Source organism: Clavelina lepadiformis, chromosome 2 (assembly GCF_947623445.1).
Source record: "Clavelina lepadiformis chromosome 2, kaClaLepa1.1, whole genome shotgun sequence".
NCBI lineage: Eukaryota > Metazoa > Chordata > Ascidiacea > Aplousobranchia > Clavelinidae > Clavelina > Clavelina lepadiformis.
In genome coordinates, this window is record NC_135241.1 from 18,495,708 (window position 1) to 18,508,059 (window position 12,352).

Below are 12,352 nucleotides of genomic sequence, written 5' to 3' on the forward strand. Positions count from 1 at the left end.
ACAAACAGGATGTAGGAAAGAAAAACGAACATATACAATCCCACCGACGCCATCAGCCAAGTGATGTTGGATAGTGGGCCTTAAGGTGTGTTCATGTTTTGCATTAGTTAAGGCTGGAGTTTCGAGCGACTTTAAGTTTATCACATTATCAACTCGTAAATATCCATGACATGTATAGTGACAATTTGATAGACGCACAGCTGGATGAGGTTGATGACATTATGCTGAAAATTGCAACCTTTGTTTGAGCTTGTTTAGTTGGTATAGGTCTTTACTCACCATTCTGAAGGCGAATAAGAAAACTGTTATGCTTGAGTGATTTTGAAGCTGTAAGCTGGCAAGCTCGTTGGAGCCTTTTTCACCGCTTTGAAGGAAGCACTTTACTTTCAATCTTGTGGATATTGAGTAAAGGGTGCGATATACATTTGCTTGTTTGCATATCCACCAAATAGTATGAAACCATATAAACCTACTGTACTTAAATAGAAATGAGAATCCGCAATTGAACTAGACTAGAGTGTGTGAGGAAAGGGGCGCTGTTGATATCTATGCCGTGATTGCATGAAACTTGTACCCGCAAACAACTCTCAATGATAGTTCCAAATAAATTTAATTTTTTTCTAAATTCGATTTATTTCCCGAAAAGCAAGCAACTGAACCGTGGTCAACCCAACCCTCCTTTACATGGCCAACCACTCAATGTTGCAGATTCCACGGTAGTAAGTAATGCATCGGTTGTAGCCGACAAGGAGTCACAAGGAAGCAAATATGATGAACGACAATGACTGGAGAAGAAAAACGCTTTTGGCCCAAAGATTGGAGTTCTATAATTTCACAATTACTCTCGCTAAATAAGCTAGTGCTTGCCGCAATGTGTTCTAGTAAAGTAGTCGTAGGCACTACTGCATGCTTATAAAAGTTTTCATGGTGTTGCGGGAAGAGGAAATATGTAGCATTCATTTTGTAAACGGTAAACTTTGTTTACTTACAGTTTTACTCTGAATTCGAATCAAGTTTCACAATCATATAGTCTACTTTAATGGACCGGGGACACAAGATCAGATTGTTTGGTAAGTGACGATTTTTTTCTTATTTACTTTGTACTTTTAAGACCGAGAAAGGATGATAACCTGAGTTGGATTAAAAAAGTATAAAAATGAGATTAAAAAAGGAAATATATCAAAAGTGAAATGATTAAAGTAAGCTACACCGTTACATTAAAGCCTGCGAGGGGCTGATATCTGCTGCATTTTGGAGAGGTTCTTATATATTGTTTATATGTGTAGCCCATTAATTTTTCTTCCCACATTGATACAGCTTCGGTTGTTTTCTTTCTCGGTTTTTATGGTCGGCTTTAATACTTTTTAATAGTTGGTAATAAGCTTTTTGTTGTGATCGCATTTATGCGATGTAGATTTAATTTGTTAAAAAGCAGGATGTTGGACGGCAAGATGTGCATTTACAATGTCAACGACGCAATTAGCCAAGTGATTTCGGATAATGAGCTTTTCGGTGTTCAATTTTTCAATTAGTTATAAGGCTGGAACTTCAACGGGCACTGAGTTAGCCAGAAATTCAATCTGCTGCACCTGTTTGGATTAGGCCACCAGAATAGAATTCATTGAAAACTACCAAAATAAACAAGAAAAGAACATAGGCCTATACTATATACTATATAGTATATACTATAGGTCCTATAGCCTATTTGGAATTTAAACATGTATTTCTGGAATATAGAATGAAATTTTTAAGCTACCGATGATTTAACTTGTACTCTCACCTCAGAACCTGAAATTGATTTGTTCCTGGAGCTCTTTGAAGTTGTAAAACATTTGACTTCCAAAAGAGTGTACCAATAAAAAAAAGTGAATACAAAGATCTGATCGCAGATACCAAAATATCCACGTCAAATATCAAACATTCATATTTTAGGCAAAACAATCTGTTTAAATCCTTCAACCTAAATTACAATAGTCTAGCCTAGCATTACAGTATAGGCTGCATGCAAACTTAAAAATATAAAAATCAAAGAAAAGAAAAAGAAAGAGAAAAAGTTTATTGGATACCAACTGCTTTCATGTTATAGTGGATTTCCAATAACGGAGTTGCCTATAAGTACATTTAGGCGTTGATTACGTTCGAGTTTTAAAAAAATTCGTTTTCTATGGAACACAAGTTACTCATAAGAATTGTTCAGATTTCGAGTTCTTTTTGAGTGAAAGACGTTCGTGTTCTGAGTTATCACTGGAAAAAATAACTGATTTGAAGTTATTCGTGCTCTATTTTGTTTTATTCCAATATTGACTTCATTACAGCTTTGGTGTTTTAACGCTTAAACCCGCCCAAATTATATATAACCTGCAGGAAATAAGGTCCGTAGTTCGTATTTCTTTACTCAGGACTGGGTAAATTTTTTTGCGGTTAATTTTAGATGACACAGGAAATTTAAACTGCAGTTTAGGCTATTTTGGTTTGGGAACTTTAAAGAGAGAAAGCTGAAAAATTTCATTAGGATATACCATGCAATTGTACATTGGGCCTTTAATTGTCTCCAGCCAAACTTGGGGCAAATACACTAAGCAAATATAAAGCAAAAAGTGTTTAAAAATTAGCGGGCTTTATTTTCTGCAGGTATCTTGTAACGAATTCGTTAATATCTTGAGTGCTGGACTCGAGTCTAAAGATAAATGGTTTGACTTGCGAATAAAGTTTGACGATTTCGGCAATAAGAAAATTTGATAACTGTCGAATTTGATGATTTATTTACGACTCTGCTATGTATGGTCTGTCTCGTGACGTATGTCACGTCCTGATGCGCTAACCACAATCTCAAAATGGCAGGTAATTGATTTTTGCCAGAAAGTAAAAAGGAAAGCAGCAGCTGACGTATTTTGCAGAGTTACACTAAAAACGTATCGGAAGCTCGGTCGTAAAAGCTTGGTAAAACAATAGAATTCAATCCCAAAAGAGGACTTTACTTTACAACACTTAGTTTCTGCTCTTCACTAAAAGCCCAAACGTAGAATAACTTCACTACGCCAGTAGCTTTTTACATTGATGTAAACATAATAAAAAAACAATGCACTCACACACTATCAAAAAAGTAGTAGTATAGGAGTAGTATAGAAACAAAAACAAACTTTAAAAAAAAGAAAACAGCTTATCTCGCAAAACTAGTGCCCCTCGTAAACAGGTTGATACAATACCTAAGTGCAGTACTAATTAAACAGGAACACAAAAATATCCCGTGATATCTATATCACAAAAATACAGCGTGTTTTTGAACAAGGGAGCCGTGTTTGATATCTAAGTGACGCCACTATCGTAATGCCTTTGGGTAAGCCATTCTTGTTCAGTAATTCTGGGGAGCAATTTCAAATTAGTGCAGTGCAAATACAACACAGTACAAAATATCTGTGTCTATATCGGAACTTGCACAAAGGCTAGATTATCTCGGTAACCGGGGTTCGAGCGATGAAGAACGATCGCCAGGTTGCGCAAAGACTTTCCTCAGCCTGCTGTAAAGATTATGATATCATACCATACCATACGTAATTGTGCAAGAAACGTTCGGTTAAAGCGTTGGGCTGAAGGGCGCTTATTGCCTTAACCTTTATGTAGCATCACTTTGTCATTGAAATTGAGAAACATTGAAGAGGCATATGCCCGGTAAACCGACCATAGGGTCCAATAAAGAATATTTGTCGACTCAACGTTAGCATTTTTATCTATAATTAAGATCTGCGGTTCTATCAGCAAGCAAAGAGTAGCGTGTCCTTCGGTTTGCTGTAAAAAGCTCTTTCTTCATTCGCTTCTATTGTAAAGGCATAAACCATGAAAATGTTTACATTTTACTTTAAAGCTTTGAGTTGAATTAATAACACTGTACCAAAGATTGTTTTGGATATAACGACACTTCTAGAAGGCTGCTTGGTCAAAATGGCTCATCCTTAAGCCTCCTTGATGATTTACATATAGCTAGCAAATATGATCTTTACGAGATCTTTTTGAAATTCCCCTTACATTTCCAACGTGTTTCGCTTATATCAATTGCACCGATTTTCAAAACATCTATAGCCTATATTTTCAACATGAAATTTTCCAACTTTTCTGTTTGGAATAACGTTCGCGCGTTCCACATTTCAACTTTACTTTTCTTGTTTCTCAGATGATTCACATTTGTCTCAATCGCAAAATTACCAAAGGTGGGTTGTCGTTTCTTTACTTTAGACCACAGTGAAGGAGTTGTATTCCCCTAACCTACAAGTTTATAAATACAGTTGCTCTTATTCGGCATTTCCACAAATCTTGGGAGTTAACATTAGAGCAACATTTGTGCTGCACATCTTTCGTTGCATAAGATTTTTCGTTAGCATCCTACTGTAAAATTTTTGTGTAACAAGTTTAATTTTGTGATTTTTCTATCCAACTTGTCTCATTCTTCAAACGGACCACATCTCACACGGTTGCAGTTTTTCTTTTGTTGCATTGTAATAAGTCCACGCTTCACAACCATGAACAAAAATAGAACACGCATGTCGTCTCAAAAACCGAATCTTCATTTTCGTGCTGATGTCTATCCCAAAAATAAGCTTTTTCTGAATACCCATAATTTTGCTTTCGCTTTTCCGATATTTTTAATATCTCTTCATCAATCTTTCGGTCTTCTGTACTTCCATTAGGATATTGATAATCGTGAACTTGCTCCAATGTTTTGTTGTCTGCTTTAATTGTATAATATTTTCAGATTTGGATGTGCATATGGAGTGCTTATTGTCTTAGTGATTTTGGCATTTAACTTTATTCCATAGTTTTTGCATTTCGAACTTATGAAATGTCAATCGTTACTTGTAATAAATCCGCTTTACTGGTCTTTAATATTGTGCCCTAACTTAGGCCGTAGTCGCGTTTATAATAATGCCATTCAAATTTATTTTTTTGCAGTTTTTCAAGAGCTTCTTACAGAAACATTTCCCTGTGGAGATTGATTAAGGATGGTAATAACATACATCCCGATCCAACTCAATGCCGAATGGCAACTGCATTGAAAAATGATCTTAGTGTCCACACCTTGCTTGTTTGTCTCCGTTTTTGTAACATATATAACACTTCGTTTTCAACTACAAAATAACAAAATACATTTTCCAAGCCTGAAAAGGCAGAAATGGAATATTCTAAACCGAAATTATAATTTTTTATATCGACCATATAAATCACTTGCTTAGGTTTACAACAATCGCTTATTTTTTTCCGCCTGTGGACGCCATTTATCGCTTCTCTGAGCGTATTAATAAACCTGTTTGGTCATAAAGAAATTCTACAGCAGGCAAGATAACCAGGTTTATGCGAGGCTGTATTGCTTTCATTTCATTAGCAAATTTTAGCAACTGAGTTTGCTGTTTTTGTTGTGTAAGTTTTATTCATTTATATTTTAATAATTTCTTGTTTAATGTAAAAACTCGACTTTCATCGGTTTAACGTGTGTTATCTTTTAGAATTGTACATTTTAACTAGTTTCTAATCTAAACCTATAGTATATTGCCGTTATTTGGTACCAAATGTATTTCGACGCCAATTCGTACCTTCGTAAGTTTGTTGTACATATTTTGTTAGACATACCACAGAATATACCGGCGTAGAGCTGGTATCCGGTTACTTGGTTACTTATTTACCATGGACAAAAAACATTATTTTTGAATAAGAAAACGAGTAAATAGTAAGTAACAAAAGTATGTAGTAGTTAATAAACTTTATCTGCGAATAAGTAACAGAGAATTTTACCAGTTAACCAACTTCACGCCGGTAAATAACATAGCGATTTCTTTCTTTTATGAGTAAACATTTGTTAGACATTGCTTTTATCTGAAACTTTGTGATAATACTTGCATGTAGTCTTTGTAGCTTAGCCAGTGAGTTCTCATGTCTGCATGAGCTCGATTATCAAGATTTAGTCTCTATAATAGTGGTTCCCTAACGTTATGCTTATCGCTAATTTATCGCCAATTCAAAAACAAGATGAACGAGCAAAAACAATAAAACTTTTACTTAGAATTGATCACTGTATTAAGCAAAATCTCAAAATAAAAGTAAGCAAATAAAACAATACGAAAACGTAAATGTTTATGTCGACCCGGATCACTTGATTAGTATGAACCGCTAACGCCGTGTAACCCTTTTCTGGACACAAAACATAATCTGTTTGGTTGTACAGTTGTTCCATGTCCAAGTTTTTGTGACGCTAGCACGTAAGTGGCCACCCTTTTGTAAGCAACTTTAAGTGCGCGAGTTTGTTGCCTTTTTTTTTATAAGTTTTGTCGATTTACATTTCAATAATTTCTTGTTTCATGTAGCCTATCAGTTTCGCGTATTATCACTTTATCGTGTGCCACCTTTCAAAATTGTACTCTTTAGCTAGTTCACGAGCCTTTGATACATTGCCGCCATTTTGTACCAAATGTAGGCCCTATTTTGTTGCTAAAGCTTATTTCGATAAGTTTGTTGAACATGTTTTGTAAGGTATGTCTAACAATTTACCGGCATGAAGTTGGTTAGCCCTTCCGCCTTACATGGTTATTTATTCATCAATGGTAAACAAATTCATCTACAAATAAGAAAAGAAACAAGTGGCTATGCATATTAGGTATAATCAACTTAATCTGCAAAGATAAGTAACAGACAAAGTAATAAAGTAACCGATTGTAAATAAAACACAAATTTCTTTTTTATCTCTTAAATTTCTCATTGTGTTTTATAAGCAACTTTGTTAAAATTATGGATTGTAGCTTTTGAAGTTTAAGCAGTAGTTTCTCGTGTTTGGGCCCCATTATCATGACGAAGACGCAACAGTTTTAAACCGAGAAAACATTAAATTGCTTTTCTTAGCCTACTTTAGTTTACTGAAATGGCAAATTGGTCGTTTTTGTGAAAAAAAACAAAAAGAATCTGTAGCTGAACACTCTTTGAACAAAACCCGCAGGCTAATTTACGCACGTCACGTTTACAGTCAGGAGCCAAGTTGAAAACAAGATGTATGTTAAAGTTTGTACAAGAAACGAGAAAGGTCTTAATTCGATTGAACGATTGTAGTGACATCAATTAATTCACAACGAAAAAGCCATAAATTTTTTTCTCACTATTTTGTTTTTGTCTGACTGCTTTCTGCAACAGCTACAGTAGCTGCACGTAGTTCTTGACACTGTTTGCTGTTATCACATTTTTAACTGGTAAATGCCCACGGCGTGCATAATGACAGACGTACAGCTAGACAAAGTTGGTTCTCTGCGATAAAGTTGATAACTTTGGACGAAAATCTTTACCTTTGTTTACGCTTGTTTAGTTTCATCAAAACAATGTCCTATTTTAATCATACTTATTTGGGCAACTATGGCCTTGGAAAGCCATGTGTTAATAGAAATGGTCAATAATTCATCAAACGTAATGGACAAGTCACCATATTGCTAACTACGTACAACATGTATTGCAAAATGTATTTAAATAGAAATGGAGATTCGCAAATTAACTGGTGTGGGTGTGGAACGGGCATGAAATCTGTGCCCGCGCAGGGTTCTGAACTGGTAACCATTATGTTTCAATTTTTTGAAACCAAAAAGCAAACAATTGAACCAATACAGTAAAACGAATCTTCTTGAGCGCGAACCAGTCATTCAGTGCTGTAATTTTACCGGGAAGTTTTTGAAATGGTGTTAGCAAGCCTATGTCTCCAAATCAATAAATACAACGCGTGGTTCCATTGATGAATCGAAGGATTGCATCGAATGTTAGTTGTTAGACCTCTGGCCTAAAAACTCTGGCCAGTTCGAGTTTTAAGGTATCGTTGTAATTATTAAAATATTTGATGTTATTTGCGGTATTTTGTTTTTATTCGATATTGGCTTTATTGCAGCCTTGGTGTGTTCATATGAAGACTTACCTGAATTAGTCAACTCGTTAGTTTTGTGTTTGAAGTGCGGAGCTCGCAATTTTGCGAACCTGGTTTAAATATCGTGGCAGTGCTCACGGACGTTGGGCAAGGTCTTAATGATCCGTTCCAATTTCGGGCAAGACAAAGCGTAAAGTTTCGTGCAGAAGGCTTTGAGTTGCACACAGCTAACATCATTAAACCAGGTCAGTAAACTGGTTGCAACAATAGTTAATACGTCATTATGGTTCGGAAATATGGTTAATATCAGGTACAACTATACACAACAATCATTTTTAACAATAAATCTTGTGTAATTTTTTTAAGTTAAGACAAGTCAAAATAGGTCAGTTTATAACGTTTGCTAACGTTACACATTGTAACATATCGTATAAGAAAGATTAAGGAAGTAGCTGACTGGACTGCAGCAGGGCACCCCGGAATTTTGGGTGCCCATAATACGTTGAAAAACAAGTACATGTAACAACAGGATTGATTTAATTCTGGTGTTACAACGAGTAATTTCTACTCAAAACATGAAACTGTTGTCGTATGTGTAACCTATACTTCTAAACATCAATGCGATTCAAGTTATATCAAAACTTCTCGATCCGCATCACAAAACAACGTTTTGGCTAAAACCTGATGGGTCCTTACAAACGGGTGTATATCATCTGAGTGACAGTTTATTTGAGTGACAGTTCATTTGAGTGACATAATTATAGTTCATTTGAGTGACACATTGATAAGTACTGTTTAATTTATTTGAGTGACACATTGATAAGTACTGTGTAATTCATTTGAGTGACAGATTGACATTTGTTGTTTAAGTTGCAGTTGCTGTTAATTAGTAAGTGCACAGATGACAACACACACAAGACAAAGTTTAGAGTACTATCTGGCAGTATCTTGGCACTATCTTTTCCTGGCAGCAACGCGTAGACAGCCGGTAAGGGTATCCCCTCGAAGACAGCATTGATGGTATAAATTTGGTAAAACAAAGTGGGACATATCTTGAACGTTCCGTCCAAGAACCACATACCGCAATCAGCGAGCTTCCGGAGCAACGCGATGGATTCGACTACAATGATTCTGTTTTCCCCATCTCTATCACCTGTATCAACCAAAATAAAGTCCTCGCCGCTTCTTGTCTTTTTCAGAAACTCAGGAATCACCAACTCTTTCAAATTCTCCGGTTCCTTCGGCAGATGGTTCCGCCGCGATCGTTGTGCCACTTACCGAAGTGCTGATTCACTAGGAAAAAACTCTGCAGCTTCAGCATCAACATTTTGCCGATGTTGTTGTACAATCGTCATCGGCAGGAGACTGGATGTTGCTGCTTCTTTCCGAATATTTCCAATCATTTGTAGCACCTGGTCCCTTCGATCATCTGCCTCGTGGACGTGGGACTTTCCGACATCTACTTATCCATTTGTATCGTTGTAGTTCACCGCCCTCAGTGTCGCTGTTCCAGGACAATAATTCCGTTCGCAACGAAAATAATGATTCTCTCCACGGCTCCGCTGGTGTCTATAAAAAAATCCATTGAGGGCGAGCTTCGACTTTCCACGGATGGAGGGAACAAAGCTAAAGTCATCCATTGTTATTAGTCGTCGAGTTGGAGTAACACAACTAATCTGTTATTCTGAGATGCTCTGCTTTCTACTTATAATAATATGGTTTCCGTTGCTTTTTATACAAATGCAACGGAAACCATGTTTTCTACTGCGTTGGTGTGATGTTGTGCAAAATGCAACAGATAACATGGTTTCCGTTGCATTTGTGTGAAGAGCAACGGAAACCATGTTTTCTATTGTGTCGGTGCGATGTTGTGTGAAATGCAACAGATAAGACAAGATAAGATAAGAGCAACGGAAACCATGTTTTCTATTGCGTTGGTGTGATGTTGTGCAAAATGCAACAGATAACATGGCTTGCGTTGTATTTGTGTGAAGAGCAACGGAAACCATGTTATCTGTTGCATTTATATCGTATGTGCCACTCATTTCTCAACAATTACTGTAGTTTGAACAGTACTCACCAATGTGTCACTCAAATGAACTGTCACTCAGTTGAGCATGAATTATTTGTCACTCAAATAAACGTTAAAAGAATGTGTCACTCAAATGAACTGTCACTCAGTTGATCAATTACCCTTACAAACAACTTATACCTTACATTTTGCATTTTAACTTAGTACGTAAGTTCTGTAGGTAAGTTCTAAGTAGGTAAGTTCTGGAGCTACAATCTATATGTTATTTGCATGACATAGAGTATGGATATGATTCATTTTAAATGCGTCCATACGTTCCTGCTTCTAAAAATGTAGCTCGTATCGTTTATATCCACTTCTACAACAACATGATGATTGATGACGAATCAGTTTTGCTGCTGTTGAATTGGTTATTAACCTCCGCAATGTAGCATCAATAGTACCTTGTGCTAGCTTATAAAAACATGCCAGTTCGGAAAAGTTTCGGATTCATAGGAAATACCAAAAACAGGTTTTGAAATCTGCACAAATCTGATTCTAATCACTTTCAACTCAGCACAACAACTGAGGACCAGCAAAGTAATCATACATATAACTTGTCACGTTGTTGCTGAATAAAAGAAATCTGTTTTTTTGCTTATATAAAATTTAAAAATTTTAAACTACAAAATTTTCAGCCATTTCTCTCTCTGTATGATCGATCATATTCAGTTTATGGACTTTTAGAAATAGAACGATTGCGCTCGGTAAAAAAAAAAGTCAGAAGATTCATGCATCCACCTTTTACTTCGCAGTTCCTTTCAAATATAGTCAAGTACTCGACTTCCGAAATCAATCTCTGCTGATCAAAACAGACCTGAAAAATCTTTGTAGTTTAACGGACTTAAGACAATTTAATATGAACGACATTTTTGCAAATGTTTTTGACAATCACGATATTGTCAAGTACGTAAAATATGTTTTGATGCTAATTGTTAGTAATTGCAATGAGATTAGAGTGAAATCTAGACCAATAAACGTTTTCTTACCTACTGTATGTGTACCTTGACACTGTATCTTTACGAGCCAATATGATAACAGGCATCACGATAATTGTATAAAATTAAGAAACTATGGTGAGATGAATTTTTCATTATTACAGATACACCCTTTACACATAATCATCAACCCTAGAAATGTATGAAAATTTGGATAGAAAAACGAACAAGAGTCGCTGCCTAGAGAACAAACCACGGCGTAGTGAGACATGTCATGTTTATAATCGCTATAGGCATCGTTTGTGTGACAAAATAATAGTCAATTAAAGTTGATGTAACTTATTAGTTAATTTTGGATATCGATTTATAAAATTTTAGGTTTTGAATAAATTTATTTTGTGTTGTAACAGACTGCGACCGATGCCAACATCCGTCATTTGATGATCATGAAAGTTCTACGACAGTTTTCGATACGAAAAAATGTGGATTTATGGTAGACGTCAGAAGGTTTCGTCCTGTCAATGTAGGTTTGTTCCAATAAAGCATATTTGAAATTTTTGTGAATTACATTGTTGGCATATTGCAGTTTCATTGACAGCAATATTACTTTTGGTAATATCATAATTTTCAAGAAGTGGTTTTCTACACCGATAAGCCAGGTTTATGCTTTCTGACATAGATCTGTTCTGTCTTTTATTGAAGTCAGCGCATTTCCTCAGTTAATATTACACAATTATGCAGATTGTTTTGAGTAGATTTTCTCCTATAAAATTTACTGTGTTTTTTTACTGAAATGTTATTTCTCCAGTGGCACACGACAATACCATCAAACATTTGCTGATGTAGTATTCTGTTCAAAATATCCACAAAAACTTCAACATTTTCATTTACATTTGAAAAATCTAACAGCGTTCTGTCGTGAATTTTGGTGGCTTCTGCCCTAAGGCATTTGAATGCGTTGTGTGTCTTTGCGTTGTTGTGCCTCAAGCATGTCACTCCGGTAAAGCGCGAAGTGCTTTTCATACTGTACAATATACACGATGTGTTCTTTAAGCCAATTACATTAATTAAGTGGCTGAGCTTTGCTGCATTTTGCAGTTTTAACCATTATACGTTTGAGTTTATTTATTTTTTAATTATAACTCCATTTATAAGTTTGTTGCAATTGAGGTGTGTTATAGTTTAACACTTTATTAAGGTTTTATGCGGTTAGAGACAACGACACCGATTCCGTGTTGGCTGCTGCTAAGTATGGTACAGATGCCACGATTGGAAACATCTACCTCGGAGGACTCCCCGTCGAATCAAAAACCACCCGCTGATGTTGGCTCTCATGATACACTTCACGTTCTCCGTAGAAAGATGCCCAAACAATCCCGGTAGAAATAAACCAAATACCAAAATTTATTATACTTTAGAGAAGGACTCTTATAGGACTCTTTACTCTTATACAGCATTACTTAG

The 12,352-nt window shown here is 35.9% G+C and overlaps 1 protein-coding gene across 11 annotated transcripts in view; it reads left to right on the forward strand.

Annotated features, from left to right (window-relative positions):
* Window positions 1-12,352, forward strand: part of LOC143445288 (uncharacterized) — a 26,265-nt gene continuing 13,913 nt past the window's right edge. For 2 of the 11 annotated variants that reach the window (XR_013113803.1, XM_076944284.1), the window contains exons 1-5: window positions 275-1,070; window positions 4,945-5,586; window positions 7,966-8,124; window positions 11,299-11,415; window positions 12,087-12,267. Coding sequence is in view for 8 of the 11 variants with exons in the window: in XM_076944284.1 (XP_076800399.1) it covers window positions 5,559-5,586; window positions 7,966-8,124; window positions 11,299-11,415; window positions 12,087-12,267 (485 nt within the window). In the remaining 3 variants the exon portion in view is untranslated. Of the gene's footprint in view, window positions 86-274; window positions 1,071-4,063; window positions 4,206-4,944; window positions 5,587-7,965; window positions 8,125-11,298; window positions 11,416-12,086; window positions 12,268-12,352 lie in introns of those variants that run through there. The other 9 variants (XR_013113801.1, XM_076944276.1, XM_076944279.1 and 6 more) reach the window with 8 other exon arrangements.